The sequence below is a fragment of the Theropithecus gelada genome, chromosome 12, assembly GCF_003255815.1.
Source record: "Theropithecus gelada isolate Dixy chromosome 12, Tgel_1.0, whole genome shotgun sequence".
NCBI classification, from domain to species: domain Eukaryota; kingdom Metazoa; phylum Chordata; class Mammalia; order Primates; family Cercopithecidae; genus Theropithecus; species Theropithecus gelada.
In genome coordinates this window covers 73444789-73465797 of record NC_037680.1, presented here as the reverse complement: position 1 = coordinate 73465797, position 21009 = coordinate 73444789, and the positions used below count along the sequence as shown (strand labels likewise).

Below are 21009 nucleotides of genomic sequence, written 5' to 3'. Positions count from 1 at the left end.
CACCATGCTTTGCCAGGCCAAGAATCACAAACTCTGGGGGATAAGGTAGCAGCAGCTGCAGCAGTAGCAACAGCAGCAGCAGCACTAGCCCTAGAGGCTAAATCAGATGAGAAGGGGGGTTGCAGGAAGAAGCCTGTGGTAGGAAAGAGAGGAAAAAATGACTGTTGGTGTTAAGAAGCAGAGGAAACCTCTGGTGGGAAAAAAGGCAGCAGCTACCAAGAAAACAGCAACTTGAAAGAAGCCAGCAGAAAAGAAAGCTACCACAGAGGAAAGTAATCCTGCTGCATAAGCTTTTAAATGTGTTTATTTCATAAAGATGATATCATTTTGGACACCTTATTTTTAATATATACCTGATCAAAGAGGCAGTGAAGAAAAAGAAAAGTTCATGCGTCTAACTGGAAGAGCTGAAATCACTTCTGGAACTCTAGCTCAAGGGAGTCTAGGAAATGTGGTGTTTAGCTGTCCAGCCTCTGTAATGTAGGGCAGCCCAAGCCCACCAATCAGGAAGCTGGAGTTGGGTGTTGATGACCATCATGGCACATATCGAGGCTTTGGATACAGGATTTGCATTCCTTTTGGATGTGTCACTATACAAAGAAAAGCTTCAAGAGCCAGGCGTGGTGACTTGTGCCTGTAGTCCCAGCTACTCCAGAGGCTGAGGCGGGAGGATCAGTTGAGCCCAGGAGCTCAAGGCTGCAGTGAGCTATGCTCACACCACCACACTCCAGCCAGGGTGGCAAAGTGAGACCCTGTCTCTATTTAAAAAAATAAAAATAAAGAGCTTCAAAGCAAGATAAAGGGGAACAATTTATCTGAAAGTATAATATATACCTCTATAATTTATTTAACCTATGCTATTGCTAGTTTTTTTTTTTCTATTTTTTTTCACATAAATAATGTAATAAATGGCTCTCATCAGAGTCAGTAATAGCCTCCTCCATTTTGCTAACACAGTGGTCAGTTCTCAGGCCTCATGTTGCTAAACTCAGTGATCAATTCTCAGACGTGGCTGGACACGGTGGCTCATGCCTGTGTAATCACAGCAGTTCGGGAGGCCAAGACGGCAGTACTGCTTAAGCCCAAGAGTTTGAGAGCAGCCTGGGAAACTTAGTGAGACCCCGTCTCTACCAAAAAAAAAAAAATTTTTTTTTAATTAACCAGGCATGGTGACATGTACCTGTAGTCCCAGTTACTCGGGCGGAGTGGGAGAATCCCTTGAGCCTGGGAGGTTGAGGCTGCAGTGGGCCAAAATCACACTCCTGCACTCCAGCGTGGGTAACAGAGCGAGACCCTGTCTCTTAAAAAAACAAAAATCTCAGGCCTTATTTTCCTTGATCTGTGATGACACTTGACATGACTGCTCATTCTCTTCGTAAAACTCCTTCTTCACTTGGTTCCAGAACCTCATGTTCTTGTTTTCCTTCTAGCTCGCCTGCTCAGTCTGAGTCTTCCTGCTGGTTCCTCCTCATCTCTCCAGCTCTTAGTGGTGGGTGCCCCAGGCATCAGTCCTGGGACCCCGTTTCTTCTTTGTGTACTCCTTTGTTGATCTCATCCAATCTTATGACTTTAAATACTCTGAACTTCAAACCCATGTATCCAGCAACTTCCTGGTTAAGATGTCTTTTTTTCTTGAGACAGGGTCTGGCTCTATTGCCCAGGCTGGAATGCAGTGGTACAGTCTCAGCTCACTGCGACCTCCACCTCCCAGGCTCCAGCCATCCTCCCACCTCAGCCTCCTATAGGTGTGTACCGCCACACTTGGTTAATTTTTGTATTTTTTTGTAAAGATGGGATTTTGCCATCTTGCCCAGCCTGGTCTCGAACTCCTGAGCTCAGTGAGGCTTTCCCTAATCACCCTACATAAAGTTTACAAACTAATTTCCCCTCAAGCTCTTTGTACCTTCCTTCTCTGCCATAGCACCTTGCACTTTGTATTCAACTATGAAACTTCTTCTTTTATTGTATGTCCACTCTGCCGTAGGAAAATAGATTTTTAATACTTGGTTTATTATGAAATTATCAGTGCATGGATTTTTTTTTTTTTTTTTTTTTTTGAGACGGAGTCTCGCTCTGTCACCCAGGCTGGAGTGCAATGGCCGGATCTCAGCTCACTGCAAGCTCCGCCTCCCGGGTTTACGCCCTTCTCCTGCCTCAGCCTCCCGAGTAGCTGGGACTATAGGCGCCCGCCACCACGCCCGGCTACTTTTTTGTATTTTTTAGTAGAGACGGGGTTTCACCGTGTTAGCCAGGATGGTCTCAATCTCCTGACCTTGTGATCTGCCCGTCTCGGCCTCCCAAAGTGCTGGGATTACAGGCTTGAGCCACCGCGCCCAGCCAGTGCATGGATTTTTAATACTTGGTTAATTATTGAATTATCAGCACAGGGAACAGTGTCAGGATACATGGTAATCATTCACTGAGTATTTATTGTATGAATGCATTTCCTTACATATGCACCATTGTGTACTCGTCTAATTATTTATTAGGATAGAATTCCTAGATTCAAAAGATACGTACTAACTGCCCAGAAGGTGTTCTTTTCTTTTTTTTTCTCTCCCATCTCTGAGTCTGCTTGCTAGGAAACCAGAAAGGTTTTAACAATTTGTTCTCCCACCAAGGTCTATGAGAATGTCATTTTCCTGCCACCCTCACTAACACCATGCCCTAGTGACACTGGTCTTTCCATTCCTTGACTTACCATGTTTGTCCTGTCTTGATGCATGTCATTGACTATTTCCTATTCCCAAATACTCTCCTGCCACACCTTTATCTGGTTTAATTCTTCTTCTTATTTAGGATTCACTTGAAGTGTCACTTCCTTGGAGAAGGCCTTGCCTGGCCATCTGCTGTAAAGTAGCCTCTCAGTCACTCCATATCACATCCCTGTATTTTATTCTCATTACAGCATGGATCACTTCCAAATGTTTTCTTATTTGTGGATTTATTTGTCTATGCTTCGTTTTTTCCAAAATGTCAGCTTCATGAGAGCAGGAGTCTTGTCTTTTTCGACGCTATCCACACTATCTGCAGTAAATGTGTGTTTGATAGTAGAATCAATATGGGGTCTTATTTTTTTCATTATTATCAATTTGCTAGGTGAAAATGGATATAACGTGAATTATTTTCTGGATTCAAGGGCTGAGGTGATCTAGAAGTTTAAATATTCTGTTAGCATGTTTGTTTTAGATATGTTACATCAGATTTTTATATTACTGATAAACTGCATAACTTCTCAAGTTTCTGAAGCCTCTTTTCTCATTTTTGCCAACATTTTGCAAAATTTGGACTCACGTACTGTTGTTTGTTTTTTGTCTCCACAGCTTTTGGAAAGAACAAACAGTGGGTTTGAAGAATCAGATTCTGGTGCTACTAAGAGTCCACTCCACTTAGCTGTAAGTGAGATGCCATGAGGAAGCTTCACCTGTTACAAAAAGAACCTAAGCATTCCTAAAACTATACTGCTTTTAAAACGTAAGCGTAGTAACACAGCGATGAGTGATAATGAAAGTAGTCCATAGTTAAAGGCACAGGCTGTGGAGAGAGACTGCCTCGCCTTCCAATCCCAGTTTCATCTGCTGGTGAGCTTAGACACATGACTTACCCTGTCTTGAGGCTCGGTTTCCCTATCTGTAACGTGAGGGCAAACGAAAAGAGATAATGCACCTAAAGCCTTACCCTTTATTCTTGTTATAAAGTTTAACAGTCTTTAAAATTCAAAGGATACATTTCAGTTTAAGAGATTTGATTAGAGATAACAATATACAAGTGGAAAACCTATGGCTCACTGAATACCACAGTTAAAAACTTGCAGGATGTTTGAGCACAAACTGATGAGAGCAAGATGAGCACATGCAGAGCTGCAGCTGCGACCTTCTGCCTGCACTTGAAATCAGGGTCTCCAAGGAAGTCTGAGGCTCTGATTCTTGTACTGGATGAGATCTGGGAGGTGAGGGAAGAGGTATTTTCTCACCAGTAACACTTCCCTTCCTCATCCCAGTAACTGAAGGCAAATGCAACAGCTCAGAGTGATGATCCCCAGACTCTTCATGGGCGTGACCAAGGTGCGAAGTGCACCCACCACTGTGTCTCAGATGGTGACCTGCTAAGAGTTGGCCACCAGCAGCTGCTCCCTAGGAACCCTGCTGACTGGCAGCCACACCCCGCAACAGTCAGCTCACCTGCCCAAGCGCTCACGTGCCCTTGGTGCTGTTGAATTGTGAGGCCACAAAGATGGTGTTTGGATGCTTCTTTGCTTAGTAAAACCCAGGGGCAGGACGCCAAGAAGAATGGGATGGGGCTGGGTCTCTTTGTTTAACTGTGTTTATGACATTTCACTTAATGCCATATGTACATAAGCACTTCTTCAGTGTCGTTCTGATGAAAAATTGACATGGAGATTTTGGAGAGAAGAGAGGAGTGTTTTGTTAATTGACATGCAGAGGTGGTCAGGCAAGGAGAGAGGAGACAAGGCCATCACACAAGGATTGGGAATATCCAGAACTGACCATATGTGCGGAATCTTCCCTTCACTGCCTGTTTCCCCACATACTCACAGCACACCTGCTGACGACACCCACCAACACACCCACTACACACTCATACACACATGCATTTTGAGTCTAGTGAAATCAGGGTGAAATGTGCATCAGTCTTTGTTCCTGGAGGTGGAAAAGGTGGATGAATAGTGGGATATTTATACACATAAAGCTTCATGCCAGTTGGCCCTTAGTACAGGTTGCTTGCTAGAATCCCTGCCCAACCATTTGCTGTGCCTAGGGAAGTTGCCCCAAAGCTGAGCACTCACAAACATTCTCTAGGGACAGTTAGTGCTACATGGAGGGTTACCTCAGATGCAATTCTCAGGCCCCAAGAAAGTGGGTTTGACTACATTGCCAAGCCTGCTACTAATCTGAGAAGAGTTTCTTGGCTTCCAAAAACTCTATCATCTCTCTTTCCTCTTCTTTTTTTTTTTTTCCACACTGTATTTGTTGAGTGCTTATTGTGTACTCTGCTAAACTCCATGGGTTGCTGGCTGTGTAAAGATAGGGTACTGATATCATTTAAAAGAGGTGGGCTTTGGTAGTTCTGCAGCTGACAGAGGCCCAGGAAAGATACATTAAGTGGAGGTCTCAGCTGCCATTCTTTTCATTAGCAACTCATCTGGACATGGTTTCCCCACCTGTAAGTTAAAGGAAATGAGTTAAGCATCTCAAAGACCCATTCCAACTTGTTAATTTATTGAATTGTTTATTGTGTGATCTTAACCCAAATACCTCATCTCTTATGTCTCAATGTCCCTACCCATGATATGAGAATAGCAATACCTCATTGTGGAGATGGCATGAGTTAATGGATGTAACACAATTAGAACAGTGCCTGGCACACGTATGTGCCATGAGCTAGCTTCATCGTCATCATTACTAACACCATATAACATCATTATTAACATCATCCTTTCATCCAACATACACTGACTGTGAATAGTGCCAAGCACTGTTTGCATAGCTGGAGATATTGCAGTGAACAAAACCCCACCTCTGCCCTTGCAGAGTATCCAGTCTAGGGGAGACAAACAGGTGAGGAAATGAAAGATGGTAATATGACAGATGGTAATAAGTGCTGCAGATGCTACAGAGAAAATGAAATGGGATCAGGGAGATAGAAAGTATTGAAGTGACAAACAGGATGCTTATTTATTTATTTAAGAGTTGGGGTCTCACTGTGTTGCCCAGGCTGGTCTCAAACTCCAGGGCTCAAGTGATCCTCCTGTCTTAACTTCCTGAGTAGCTGGGATTGCAGGCATGAGCTGCTGCACCTGGCCAGGGTGCTATTTTATGTAGCACAGAATCTCGTATTTGTACAGAGACCTTAAGAGCTACGCATGTTGATATCTAATGAAGGAGTGTTGTGGGCAGAATGCAAAGTCCCTGGGGGAACGCATGTTTGGCATGTCCACAGAACAGGAAAGGGGCCACTGTGGCTGGAGCAGAGTGGTAAGGAGAGAGTAGCTGGGGGCAATGTCTTACATGTTATTGAGGGAGCCAGGAGTTTGGGGGGCCACCACAGATCTCACAGGGACTTTTACTCTGAACAAAATAGAAAACTATTAGGAGGGTTTTGAGGAAACAGATTGGTATGATGTGACTTTTGTTTTAAAAGGATCACTTTAGTTTCTATGTTGAGTCAAAATTCCAAGGGAATGAAAGCAGAAGCAAGGCAAACCAGGCAAGAGATGATGACCATGACTTTGATCAGGGTGATTACAGTGGATTCCTTCTAAAGTCATTTTATTCTTTCTCTCTAAATACTAACACTTAAAACAAATTATTTGCTTTAAGGACTCCACAGGTATGCCCATCACCCTCTCTAGGGGCCTCGGTGGCAATTAACTTGATAAAACCCAAGGCACATAATTTCTTACTTGCTTTGATAAAACCCAAGGCACATAATTTCTTATGTGGAAGCACTCTAGCAGTGTAATGGAACCAGATGCCCCCAAACCTTGACTGCTACCAGAAACCTGACCTGCCTTGAGTTACTGTTTCCTGGCTGAATGATTCAAATCTCCAGGGTTATTGGCCCAGTGAATTTCATAAGCATTTCATCCACTTGAAAATATTAAATTAAGAAACAATGTTATGCAAATGAAAGGCTCCAGCTGTCAAGATTTTCAGACAGATCCATTGTTCTCATGGATTCTGTTGAGATCCCAATTCTTTCCCCTCATTGTCCTTAGTTCCTATCTTAAAAGGTCTGGAAAAATTAATCACATTTAAGAAGTAATTGTTACCTAATAAGGTTTTTTAAAGGTGTTACTTGAAACAATTTAAAATGTTTAATACTTCTAGTGAAGGCTTTACTTTATGCATAGTAAAATTCAGGAGCTACAAACTAGATAAAGAAACAAAGTGAATTTTGTAGATCACACTTGTCCAACCCCTGGCCAAAGGGTCACATGTGCCCAGGACGGCTTTGATTGCGGCGCAACACAAATTTGTAAACTTTCTTAAAACATGATGAGATTCTTTTTGCGATTTTTTTTAAGCTCATCAGCTATCATTAGTGTTAATGTATTTTATGTGTGGCCCAAGACAGTTCTTCCAACGTGGCCCAGGGAAGCCAAAAGATTGGACACCTCTGCTATAGATAAATCTGGCCTCTCAACCATTCTGTCTTTAAGAGGGTTTTCAAGTGCCTGCTATAGAAGAAAGAATGGGTTGAAATTTTAAAGTTTTCCTAATTGCCAGCATGGTTCACTCCATTTGATTTTAGTATTAGGTCTCTTTAACTTAAGCAAGTTAAGTCCAAGTTTAAGTGACAGACTCAAGCCTGGAGTCAAGTGTCGTAGCCTGATGTACACACTGATGTAGGCCCTCCTCTTATCTCAAGTTTTACATGAAGTGCTCCTGAGTTGGCTTAAAATCACCTGTGTGGCTGGGTGTGGTGGCTCACGCCTGTAATCTCAGCACTTTGGGAGGGTAAGGCAGGTGGATCCCTTGAGTCCAGGAGTTTGAGACCAGTCTGGCCAACATGGTGAAACCCCATCTCTACTACAAATACAAAATTAAAATTAAAATAAAAAAAACTAGCTGGGCATGGTGGTGTGCACCTGTAATCTTATCTGCTGGGGAGGCTGAGGCAGGAGAATCGCTTGAACCCAGGAGGCGGAAGCTGCAGTGAGCCGAGGTGGTGCCACTGCACTCCAGCCTGGTGACAGAATGAGACTCCAGCTCAAAAAAACAAAAAAAAAAAAAAAAAAAAAAAAACCAAAAGAAAGAAAGAAAGAAAAAAGAAATCGCCTCTGCCCTGAGCTGTTCATGACCCAAACTGTGTGAGAGGTATATGGCAATTCATTATACCATCCTCTATTATTTGCTTATGTTTGGAATTTCCTATAATAAAAGGTTAAGGGAACATGTAGCCTATGGTCATGTTGCGCCCTTTCCATATTCGCTAGTGAAAAGCCTCACAGCTTGGGCTCCGGGAGTCAGCCTGGTCCACCTTTGAAACCCAGCTCCTCCACATTAGGCTGTGTAACCATGGGAGAACTGGGTGTCATCTCTGCCCTTCTGTGTCATCCTGGGCAAAATGGGAATAACAGGAGCAAAGCATGGGTTGTTGTGAGAATTCAGTGAGGCAATGCATGCCCAGTACTGCCTGACATACAGCAAGTGCTCCATAAAAGTTAGCTATTGCTTCAGTGTTTGGGTTAGAATAGAGGCTCACTATCCTGTGCAGCTATGGTTTGCATAACAAGTACAGATAAGAAAGTTAGACATACGTATTAGCAATGTATTTTACAAATGTATTCTCCTGTCTCAAGCCAGGCAGTGTGTGTAGTAGAAGAGCATGAGTCTAAAGGTTAGTCCCAGAAGTGTACCTTCTCACTTCATAGCTCCGCTCAAGCCACTGCATTTCTGTGTTGAGCCTTCTATAGAAAGGGTTTAGGTTTCTGATTCAATATTTGTTATTCAATTCTGTCACCATTATTTTGTCTCTATTCCACATAGAGACAAGACTATTTTGTTTGGAAGTCAACTAAATGGAGTTACTGGGGAAAATTGTAAGATGGCGCCTAAAAGCATGAGTTTTAGTAGTGACAGATTCTGGGTTCAGAATCCCGATTTTATCACTTACTAACTAAGTGATTTTGGACAAGATAATTAACATTGCTTGTTTTGGTTTTTTCATCTATAAGAAAAGATGTTTGGGATTTATGTTAAAATGTTTGAAATAGTGCCCAGCACATAAAAAACCCTCAAAAAATAATTGCTATTTAAAAAATATGTTTCTACCACAAATAGTAATAAATATAGTAGTCATTATATTCATTCATTCATTCATTCATTCATTCATCAAATAAGTGTTGAGTGTCTCCTGTGTGCCAGGCATGATTCTAGAATACAGCAGGAACAACCCACATTAAGTCCCTTCAATCACAGACAATAAGCAAATCAATAGATATGTAACAGATATCCATTGATATCTGTTTTGTGCTATGAAGCAGAAGAAAGCAGGATTAGTGGGGTGGAGAGTATCTGGGGGTATGTGTGAGGTGGAGGGCAGAGCCTATTTTATATTTTACATGGGCTCCTCTGGGAAGCCCCCCTGATAAGGTGATATTTGAGCAGAATTACTGGGAGAGCTTTCCAGACAGAGGGAGCAGAAAGTACAGATGCAGTGGCCCAGAACAGGACATGCAGCTATTTAACTAGAGAGGGAGGCTGGTGCAGCTGGAACAGAGTGAGTGAGGGGACATGCTGAAGCTGAGGGGAGTGGGAGGCCAGATTCTGGGGGCCTGATCGGTCGTGGAAAGTTTTGGATGTTGGTATCAGTGAGGGAAGACGTCATAGGCTAGTTTTAAGCAAGGAGGGATGCGACCCAACTTGAATTTAAAAGATTTCACCCAATGGTTGCATTAATAACAGATTGCAATGGGACAAGGATAGGAAGGGAAGCTTTTGCTGTAATCCTGGCAAAACAGGTTGGTGATGCAGTGAGAAGTAGACAGATTCTGGATGTATTTTAAAGATAGAATAGAAATGATGAGCCCTGAAATTGGCATTGACACAGCACTTTGTGAGAATTAGACCAGATTCCTTCCAGATACCTGAGAACCTAATGACACCTCTGTGTGAGTTCGCAAATGTGTCCCTTGCTTTCACAGATACTTCCCTATACTAGGGCAGCAAGGAGGGGAAGGGCTATTTTTCAACACCCATTGGCCCTATTATCCCAGAGCCCTTCCTTGTTCAAGGCAAAACTCTGGGTTTAACAGTAGGGAAGACAAAGACAACTGTAAGGTTTGGGGCCTGAACAACTAGAAGAATAAAGTTGCCATTTACTGAGATGGTAAAGGCTGCAGATGGAGCAAGTTTTGGGAGGGAGATTTTGGTTTGAGATGCCTATTACACATTCAAGTGGGAACATCAGTAGGCAGTTGAGAAGTCAAGGGAGAAGTGGGACTGGGATATACTTTTGGGATTCATCAGAATGAGTTGTTATACTACCTGTTATAAATGATATATAGGTTTAATATGTAACATAATCAAAATCATTCACAAAAATAATGTAATGAGAAAAAAATGTTTAATGTATCTGTACTCTTAATTCTTATGTCTCCTTTTCAATCCAGTTTTGTTATTGTCATTGTTAACACACACTCAGGAAGAAACATTCAAATCATATTTTAAAAGATAAGGTAAAATAAGTCCATGTGTTTATTACCCTACTTCCTGGTTGTAGAGATAACTACCATTGATAGCTTCTTTTGTATCTTTGTACAAATCTTCTATGAATATAGAAGTCTATATATATATATGATATATTTGCTTTGTATATAAATGAGATCATGCTTTACGTATTGTTTGCAACTTCGTTTCTCTTTTTAAAAAGTTTGATAGATTGTGTTAAACCACCCTCCACAAATGTCACACCAATCTATACTCTCACCAACAGAGTGTATGATTGCTTTTTTCAGTGTCTTACCTAATACTGGGCATGACCAAACTTTAATCATTGCCAATCTGGTAGTTGAAAAATTGTACTTTAAAAATTTGCTTATTTCTTCACATATTCACATATTTATTGACCTTTTATATTTCTTTTTCTGTGAGCTGCCTTTTCATGCCTTTTGCATATTTTCCTAGTTTTTAAAGTGGTTTCCAAGAGTTATTTATATATTAAAGAAATTAGTCTTTTGTCTATGCTGAGCCTTTTTTCAAACAAATTGTGTCTTGAGTAATAGCTGCAGTAGAAAAATAAAAAGTGCAGGTGACATAAGAGGAGATTTGGTTGCTGAAGACACTGGAATCAGGCTTTTCTTTTCTTCTTCTTCTTTTTTTGAATTCTGAGTTTTTGTTTTTCATTTGAAGGTAATCTTAATGCTATTAAATTCACAAATATGCTAATTTAAATACCCAGTCCGATTTATCTAAAACACACATTGCAAACATACTAATATCTGTTCTCTCCACTTGTCAGTGCCCATTCAAATCATGGTTTGGAAATGGGGAGAATAGATTCCCTTTAAACTGTAAGTCAGCAGTTGTTTCTTTACAGTTAACTTTAACACAATTCATACAAAATAGTAATTAACAATGATCTTCTTTACTTGTTAACTCACAAGGAAACACCTTCGAAACTGCATTTTGTTAAAGTTTCTGTACTAAAATGTAGAAAAACGGAACTACACAAATATTGAAAATTTAAAATGCCTTAATTTTTTAATCCTCATACCACTACCCCAATTTATAGGACAATATACCTGGTGTAATTTGAAAAGAAAAAGAAAAAAATAAAGCTACAGCAAATAAAAGACCTCAGGAATGTATATCTAAATGGTATTACATTGCATTAATTAATAGCTGGACTTTTTGCAAACTGTGGCTGTGATAGTCCTGCACAAGAAAGGTTTCCTGCTTAAGCTGCAGTAACTTTTCTGACTCTGGATGATTATTCCTTCTGTGGCAGATTTTTACCATTCCTCTAATGCATTTGGGAAGATTGTCTCAAAGTAACCTGCAGCTGTCCTGACAACTCCTCGCTCTCTCTCCTGCTAAGAACAGTAGCCCTTTCCTGCTGTTTTTAGAAACTTCTACTACCATATCCACTACTCCTCCACCAGATCCATAACCACCACCATAGGGACTGCCTGAGCTTCTTCCACCGAAACTACCCCCTTTCATGGATCCAAAATTTGATTGCTGTCTCCCACTATAATTTCCAGAATCATTATTGTTCCCACCACCACCACAGGTACCACCACCAAAGTTTCTTCCTTCATTGTAACCATCATATCCCCCACCACCGTATCTAGCCCCTTGGTTTCTATATCCTGGTCTACCACCACCATAGCCCTCTCTACCACTAGAACCAGGACCACCATCGTAGGTGCCACCATAACCTCCAAATCCATTACACCCACCAGCACCTCCTCCATAACTGTCTCTGCTGCCACCAGCTTCACCACTATAGCCTCTTCTTCCACCAAAGTTTCTACCACAGCCAAAATTACTTCCTCCACCTCCAGAGTTTCCTCCACCACCCATAAAATTGCCAGATCCACCTCCACAACCTCTCTGCAATCCAGCAGACCACATCTCTTGTATAGAATGGGCCTCTTTCACTTCCCAGTTATGCCCATTAATATTGTGGTATTTCTGAATGACAGTTTTATCAACTGTAGCATGATCATCAAAAGTTACAAAAGCAAATCCTCTTGTTTTTTCCAATCTGCCAGTCTTCCATAACTTCTATGGTTTCAGTCTTGCCATACCTTTTAAAATGGTCTCTCAAATTCTATTCCTCTATATCTTCTTTAATACCACCAACAAAAATTTTCTTCGCTGTTAGCTGGGCAGCAGACTTTGCAGAATCCTCCCTAGAAATAGCTCTCTGGTACCTCTACATGCTCATCAACCCTATGTGGTCAAGCATTCACCTCTTCCACACAAGAGTAGATCACAAAACCAAAGCACCAGGAACATTTTGTTTGGGGGTCTTTTATTACCACACAACCTGTGAATGTGCCCCATTTCTCAAAATATTCTCTTAAACTATCACCTGTAGTTTCAGAGTCAGGCCACCAATGAACAGTTTTCTCAGCTGCTCTTGACCATGCCGCCCATCCCCGTTTTCACCCCATATAACCTTAGCTCCCTTCTTATTTTCAGTGTACCTTTGCCTGTGTGTGGAGAGGTGGGGGCGGGGAGGTGCTAATACATTTTTAAACTTACAGACGCAATAAAAATTATCTATCAGACTTTTAGTTTTGTGTTTTGGTGGTATGAAGTCTCTTTTTTTGTTGTTTTTTTTTGGAGACAGAGTCTCTCACTCTGTCACCCAGGCTGGAGTGCAGTGGCATGATATCAGCTCACTGCAACCTCTGCCTCAGGTTCAAGCAATTCTCCTGCCTCAGCCTCCTGAGTAGCTGGGATTACAGGCATGTGCCATCACACCTGGCTAATTTTTGTATTTTTAGTAGGGATGAGGTTTCACTATTTTGGCCAAACTGGTCTCGAATACCTGACCTCAAGTGATCCACCTGTCTCAGCCTCCCAAAGGGCTGGGATTATAGGCGTGAGCCACTGTGTCTGACAAGCCTCTTAATCTTAACGTAGCTTAGGACCTCATAAAAGGTCTGAACTTAGTGCTGCTACATGGAATATATTTCCATAATTGTTTCTATAATGAAATGCTTTTCATTATAATCAAGGGAAGAAATAAAGGAGAAAAGCACTAGCTACATGCAAGATATTATGCAAAGCCTATGCAATTTCATCTTCACAGCAACCCTAGGAGGCAGCTCTGATTACTCTCATCTTATAGAGGAAGAAACAAACTCTAAGTGAAATTAAGAAACTCACCTAAGGTCACACAGTTAGGAATTAGTAAAGAGTTGGCCTATAACAGAACGTCTATATGCCTCTGTTGTATCTCGAAGTCCATATGTTTTTGGTAATTTTTTTCCCCAGGTTTGTTATCAGAAAAGACTCCTGGAAAAAAAATTCTGATTATGCCAATATGTTTAGGACTGAACCGACAGGTAAAAGAATATGGTAATTCATTCAGCTATTAGTTTATATTAGACAATTAGATCAGTAGATATAAATATAAGAATACATTAATACATTCAGTGCCTTTGGAGCAAATTATGTGACAAAAGAGAACATGAAACTCATATGGAACTATGAGGTTTGTGTGTTATAGTGTTTCAGTCTAACTCTCCAGCTTGCCTGTGTTTTAATAATTATTCCAAGTGTTTTTCTGACATGCTCTTGGGAGTGGTCTCTATCCATGGCCCAGGAAGGCCAGCCCCTCCTGTGGATTGTGGTGGGATTTGAGGTGAGCGAGCAAGCATGGGAGCCATTGGTTTCTTCTTTGCAGGCCTACAATGGGCACCATCAAGCCTTGGAAGTCCTTCTGCAGTCGCTGGTGGACCTGGACATCAGGGATGAGAAAGGCCGCACTGCTCTGGATCTGGCTGCCTTTAAAGGACACACGGAATGTGTGGAAGCACTTATCAATCAGGGCGCGTCCATCTTTGTGAAAGACAATGTAACCAAAAGAACCCCACTTCATGCCTCAGGTAGGTCTTGTCAAGGATCCGATTACCCTAGTTTTGTGGCTTGTTCATAAGTTTTAATAGAAGGAAAGCAGCATCTTCTTTCATCCCAGTTTTTAAAATAATATCAATTTTCTTTCCACATGGGACATACTTCCACACTTCCAAAATGCTTTTGGCCTGCTATCCTCTTGGAGGTGATTGATGTTCTCTGGCCAGGTGCTCTGGCCTTCTTAACTCAAAGGAGAGTTCAGAACTTTTGGCTAAAAGCTACCACAAAACATTCTGAACAAAGGGCAAGGTGTAATGCAATCTTCAGAATAAGTTACATAGAACAAAACACATCAAAATCAAACAGTATTTGAAAGCACAAAATCAGTAGCAGGTTTTGTGGCTATTTCATATTCATATTAATGTATTCAGGGCTATTTCATATAAGGAATCATAAGGCAGCAATCTAATCAGTACATCATTCTGCCAGCCTAAATGATGTTACTTAGCTTTTTTTCACATCGATGTAAAAATCAAGATGCTTTAAAAGCACATGTATATATCAAAAAGGAAGTCATTTGCCTTTTCTGAGATTTTCTCCCATGCCCATGACAAACTGTGTCAGGACACTTCTAGATATATACACAGACATAAGGGTAATATGGAAGGTCTAGCTCAGCTAAGGCATAGATACCTTTGAGCTCAGGAAATTCAGTGATATCAGCCTTTGATTAGGGTAGTGGATAACATTTTGTAAAGAGAAATAACTGTCTTACTTGGTGAAATGGGTGTATTGAGGAAGCAAATAAGTGAAGATACTTTTTCAAAAAAGACTTTATGATTCTTGTTACTTGGGAAAATTTTCCCAGAATGATAGACCTTGTAGAACCATTTCCATCTACGTTCCTGAATTTCCAAGCCACTGAAGAAAAACAATACAGAGGTTGAAAAAACCTGATTGTTGCCTATTTACCTGGAAATGATTGTTGCTGGAAAAAAAAAACTTTAGCCATAGGGTTAGTAATAGTTGGTGTGGTTGAATTATAAATTCTTATTTCTCATCCCATTTGGTCTTTTTGCTCCGCAGCCATTCTTCTTATTATTATAAAATTCAAATTTCATCCTCCTTTTTTAAAGATTAGTTGCCTATTATTAAGAGAAGCATCCTATTTTCATTATTATATAATTCCTGACAATAACAAAGGGCCTACTTTGATGGTGGAAAATCACCCTTATAAACAGGTAAACAATGAAGAACAAGCATTTACACTCATTTGCCAGTGTGATATGGGTTGTGGTCCAATGAAGCCCCCTAGTGGTCAAGAAGACTCACTCAGCTTGAATTTTCCTCCTCTCATTCATTAAAAAGACACTGTCACCAGACCGTTCACAAAATGTCTACTGTGCAGAAGCTTTAGCGTGTGCTTTGAGGATCTGCTTACCCAAAATCTTTTTCAACTCTTTTGAGAGGTGATATTTTGAGTTTCAAATCCTCGGAGCACTATGAGGAGCAAGAGCCAGGATGAGTATCAGAGGTTTTGGCACAGATAGTGGGAGTGACAGCTGTAGTCTCTGAGTCGTGTGAAAAATGGTTGTCACTCACAGCCAGGGAGAGGCTGAGCTGGTCTGAGAAAAAGCTGAACTTGGCAGCAGAGCTAAAGATGTTCTCATCTTTTTGCTAGAAGACAATTTGGGGGAAAAAATGTAGTGTGTAGGAAGCCAATGAGAATTTAAGTTTGGCTACAAACTTCAGGGGAACTTAAATTTCCCTGAGGGACTGGGCGTGGCAGTTCATGCCTGTAATCCCAGCAGGAATTCCAGACCAGTTTGGCCAAAAAGGTGAAACGCCGTCTCTAATAAAAATACAAAATTAGCTGGGTGTGGTAGTGCACATCTGTAGTCCCAGCTACTTGGGGTGGGGGTGCTGAGACAGGAGAATCACTTGAACCCAGGAGGCAGAGGTTGCAGTGAGCCGAGATCATGCCACTGCACTCCAGCCTGGGCAACAGGGCAAGACTCTGTGTGAAAAAAAAAAAAAAAACACACAACTGTAGAAACTGTTTTGCTGTCTAACACATTGGGTGATATGAAGTTAGATAATTTTTTTCTTCTTATGTTTAGCCAAGTATCAAATGTCACTTGCACTATTGTGATTATGACTATTTAGAGTATTAAGTTGCTACAGAAAGAGGAACCAGTCAAAATATGCTGTTTTTCCATCTTCATGAGCTTGCCGTCTGCAGTATTTAGCTGTCAGTCCTTTGCCAGTCATTTCCTTTTAGCCATACATTAAACTTCTTGCCTATTTCACCAATGGTAGCAGATTTAGTGTAATTGTAAGAACAAAAGACGTAACAGCAGCAGCAACTACATATTACCTGTACTCCAATCCGCAGAATTTCCTCCCGAGATACACAAATGGAATGTTGCTGAGAATGAGCTAAATGCAATGGTCTACAAAATGCGCATATTATTCCTGTAGTTCATTTGGGTGCTGTTGATGAATGCAAGCTAATTCTAATATGTATGTATTGTCCCTGAAAAAATGTATCATTGTTAAATTAGCATTCTCTCGTGGCTGGCAAGCAAATAAAAGGTCTGTAAAATGCAGCTCTTAGGAGAGTCTTTATCAGCCTCACATAGTGGCGTCTATTCCCTTCTGTCTCCACATCCATAATGTGGCAAATGCCAATGTACTGTCATTGTTAGAGAGGAGAGAAGGTCACATTTGGAATTTTAACCACGGTTGCGCTCATCTTACTCCCTGAGTGGGAAGCGATGCCTATCATAAGGCTTTGGTTTCCATTCAACAGCCTGGCAGAAAGCAGCTTAGCCGGAGGTGATCGTCACAGGTTTGCTTCCCAGCCCCTGTGTGACCACGGCCTTCTAAAGCTGCCTGGTACTGGTGTGCACAGGAGTGCGTCCCGTGCTCCCGCCCCAGCCGGTCCAGGCCGGCCCCGCGTGGGGGCCGCATTTCCTGCCCACATTGGCACCCACTCAGTCCGCTGGATGAGGAGAGGCAGGGGGAGGCCTGACCTGGCCTAGGAAAGGGCTCCCAAGGAGCCCAGTCACACCCCGGCCGGGCACGAGGACGCCTGGGAAGTCAGAGAAAGTGCCGGCTGTGGTTCGGGGACCGCAGGGCTGAGGGACCTTCACTCAGCAGTGAGCGAATGGAGCGTGCACAACCTGCCGGCGTGAGGTTTTGTTTTCTGCCACCACCCATCCGTCAGGGCTATTGCAGGAATACCTCTTCTGAATATCTACCTCAGAATGTAAAACGACCTGGGAGAAGAGGCAGCCCCACCTCCCTCCTCCCTTCCCTGCTGCCCCTCTCCCCTCTTCCCTCCACTTCTCTCCTTCCTTCCTCCTCTCCCTCCTCCTCCATCCTGCTCCTGCTCCCCTCATCTCCTTCCACTCCCTTCTCTCCCTTCTTCCTTCTTTTTAAAAGCGTTGGAGGCAGGGTAGATACAGGATGATTATATGGAATTTGGTGACTTAGAGGAACAAAAAGGGGAGCTGACTAGTGGGGAGAGATTATTAGTCCCCTGACAGGAGATAAGAAAGGACCCTAAGTGTAAGAAAAAACCCTCAACACAGGAACTAGAAAAGGAATGTGGGGATCAAAGCACCCTGCTGGGAAGAAGGGGGAAGACAGATTAACACAGAGGCACTCTGCCCAAAACTACCTTGAGCTAGAAGCTGAGGGGGGATCCAGTGGCAACAATGGAAAACCACTGATTTGAAGTCTAAATAAATGTTACTTGGGGCCAGGCACCGTGGCTCATGCCTGTAATCCCAGCACTTTGGGAGGCTGAGGCAGTCGGATTGCTTGAGCCCAGGAATTCAAGACCAGCCTAGGCAACATGGTGAAACCCCATCTCTACTAAAAATACAAAAATTAGTGGTGGTGCATGCGTATAATCCCAGCTACTTGGGAGGCTGAGCAGAAGAATCACTTGAACTCGGGAGGGGGTGGTTGCAGTGAGCCAAGATCATACCATTGCACTCCAGCCTGGACAACAGAGCGAGATTCTGTCTCAGAAGGTCACTTGGTGGCTCACGCCTATAAGCCCAACACTTTGGGAGGCCGAGGCTGGTGGATCACCTGGGGCTAGGATTTCAAGACCAGCCTGGCCAAGATGGTGAGACCCTGTCTCTACTAAAAATGCAAAAATTAACCAGGCCTGGTGGTGCATACCTGTAATCCCAGCTACTCAGGAGGCTGAGGCAGGAGAATTGCTTGAACCTGGGAGGTGGAGATTGCAGTGAGACGACATTGCCCCACTGCACTCTAGGCTGGCAACAGAGCGAGACTCCATCTCAAAAAAAAAAAAAAAAAAAGGTCACTTGGGAGAGATATGTGTAGTGTTGTTCTGTTAAAAGACTGTACACTGTTTTCTTTTTCAGTAATTAATGGTCACACACTGTGTTTACGGCTGTTGCTGGAAATTGCAGACAACCCGGAGGCGGTCGATGTGAAAGATGCCAAAGGACAGTAAGTGCGCTCACACGTGGCCTTGGGTTGACATTTCAATCACAACAGCTACCTGGTTGGTTAAATCATTACAAGGCTGACTGTGGAACTGAGAAGTTGAGGTATATTTGGGCCAGGACCCTGGACTAATGAGGTGGCTTTAAGTTACAGTGTGTATATCCAAGAAAAGCATGAAGGGGTGGGTGTGCACATGTCTTGATGAAAGAATCACCTTTTTAAGGGCTGTGGCCATGTTTCCCAGCTCTTATTTATATTCTCTCCTTTGTTCCCTCTTTCCGCCCATTTTTACCCTCTTCTGAAGCTGCTACACCATTGCCATTTTCTAATTAATAAATAGGACAGACCTCATGAGGTTATCTCTATTACTGAAATCCTTCAGATGTCTTTTCTTCCTCAACTTTGTTTTTTCAAAGTAATTTCCTTCTGTTGGCGTATTCCCCACCTAATCTTCTCTTACAAATAGGAAATGCAGAGCAAAAGTCAGCAGTGACTAGCCCCAGGCATGTGAATTAGTGTCATAGTCAGAATCTCACCTCCCTCTTGCATCACAACACTTCATTCTTTCCCTGAGACTTGCTAGACTTTTCTTTAGGGAAAGAAGCTTTGTTTAAATGAAATCTTTAGCAGAAGTCCAACATAGAATACCACAAAGTAGAGCTGCTCTGATGGAAGCAGGATGGGCTTCTGCATACACATTCTCCCTGCCCTTGATATCTAGTAAATGCTACATGGGTCTGAAAACGATGGGATTAACATGAATATTTTGAAAAGGAAGCTTCCCCTGTCTCATCGCTAGGGATCATTCCACCAACAACATTCCATGTGGCCATTAGAGCAGAGGCAGATAGCTTGTTCTGCATATTGTATAGCAAACTGGGGATGCTCCGAAATTATTGAGCAATTGTTAAGAGGAGAGGGGAAAAGAATGAGAGAGAGAAAGAGAATGTCCTCCTACCGGTAGTGATGAATATTTTTTTTAATCTCCTTTTTAAAAGCCTACTTTATCTCTCTGCCTAGGACACCACTGATGCTTGCAGTAGCATATGGACATATTGATGCTGTTTCGTTGTTACTTGAAAAGGAAGCCAACGTAGACACTGTTGACATCCTAGGATGCACAGCTTTACACAGAGGGGTATGTACATCTTTCTCAGCTGTAGTCAAGCCATTTTTTAATGAGCTTGTTTTCTTTTTTTTTCCTTCTATGAATTTTTAGCAAAAAGGCTGTTTCCTAATATAACCAATTAACCTTATTCAGTCCAAAAGAAATTACAAAATCCTTGGCAAAGGCAAAATAATGGAAGGTTTTGCTCTTAAGATTTCATGTTAGATTGTGATAATAGATTCACGAACACCTACTGTTGGTGAAATTGGTTCTGCTTTCTGACTACAAAATACATGTATATCATAGAAAATTTGCAGAATATTTTTTTTAAAGCCCGGAGAAGAAAATCACAATCACCAGTAATCATACCTCCTGGAGATAACCACTTTTTGGTGTATATTATCTCCAATCTTCTTTCTATATATAGATTTGTTTTAGATTTTAAAGAGAGAATACTGAAGATGTCATTTGGAATGTGCTTTTTTCTCTTAGTATATCAAGGACCTTTTTACATGTCACTTTTTTCTGCATCATGATTTTTAATGCCTCATTGTGTTCAAGTGTCATAGTTTATTTCAATGATTACCTGGTTTTAAGTAGTTATGCTATTTCTAATTGTTTGTCCTTACAAATAATGCCAAAATATGTATCCTATGTACAATTATTTGCACACATCTGTTGAAGTGTTTTTTTTTTTTTTTTGGTCTCACTCTTATCACCCAGGCTGGAGTGCAGTGGCATGATATCAGCTCACTGCAACCTCCACCTCCCGGGCTCAAGCGATCCTCCCACCTCAGCCTCCCCCCAGTAACTGGGACCACAGGTGCATGCCAGCATGCCCAGCTAACTTTTGTATTTTCTGTCGAGATGGGGTTTCGTCATGTTGCCCAGGCAGGTCTCGAACTGCTAGGCTCAAGTGATCCTCCTGCCTCCACCTCCCAAAGTACTGGGATTACAGGCGTGACCACTTGCACCTGCTGAACTGTTTTTTAAAGCATGCCAAATAAACTAAGTGAATACAAGCAGAAATCATACAATTGCTGTTTTGGGCTGGTACCAAGCACACTGATAAATGAAGAGGAGAGGAACACTACGTGATCATTGTCACAATCATAGTTTTTATTTCTCGGTTGCTTCCTGTAGGCTGTACAACAAGCTGAGAGCCTTTGCATCTGTTATCTCAGTCCTCACAACACCCTGTGAAGTTGTTATTACTATTCTTATATATAGGTGAATAGAGTGAGGGATGGAGAGGCGAACTGACCTGTCACAGGGGTGCCAAGATTTCACTTAGACCTTCCTGATTCTAAAACTGATGTTTACCACTGCATCATGATATCTTTCTTTTCT

At 42.0% G+C, this 21009-nt stretch overlaps 1 protein-coding gene and 1 pseudogene across 1 annotated transcript in view; one reads left to right on the top strand and one right to left on the bottom strand.

Moving 5' to 3' along the window:
* The window catches only part of ANKRD44 (ankyrin repeat domain 44), a 319327-nt gene that overhangs the window by 278660 nt on the left and 19658 nt on the right, over positions 1–21009 (top strand). The window contains exons 17-20 of the mRNA XM_025404975.1: positions 3324–3395; positions 13891–14092; positions 18467–18554; positions 19572–19689. Coding sequence (XP_025260760.1) covers positions 3324–3395; positions 13891–14092; positions 18467–18554; positions 19572–19689 — 480 coding nt within the window. The remainder of the gene's footprint in view (positions 1–3323; positions 3396–13890; positions 14093–18466; positions 18555–19571; positions 19690–21009) is intronic.
* On the bottom strand, positions 11590–13802 carry LOC112636419 (annotated as a pseudogene).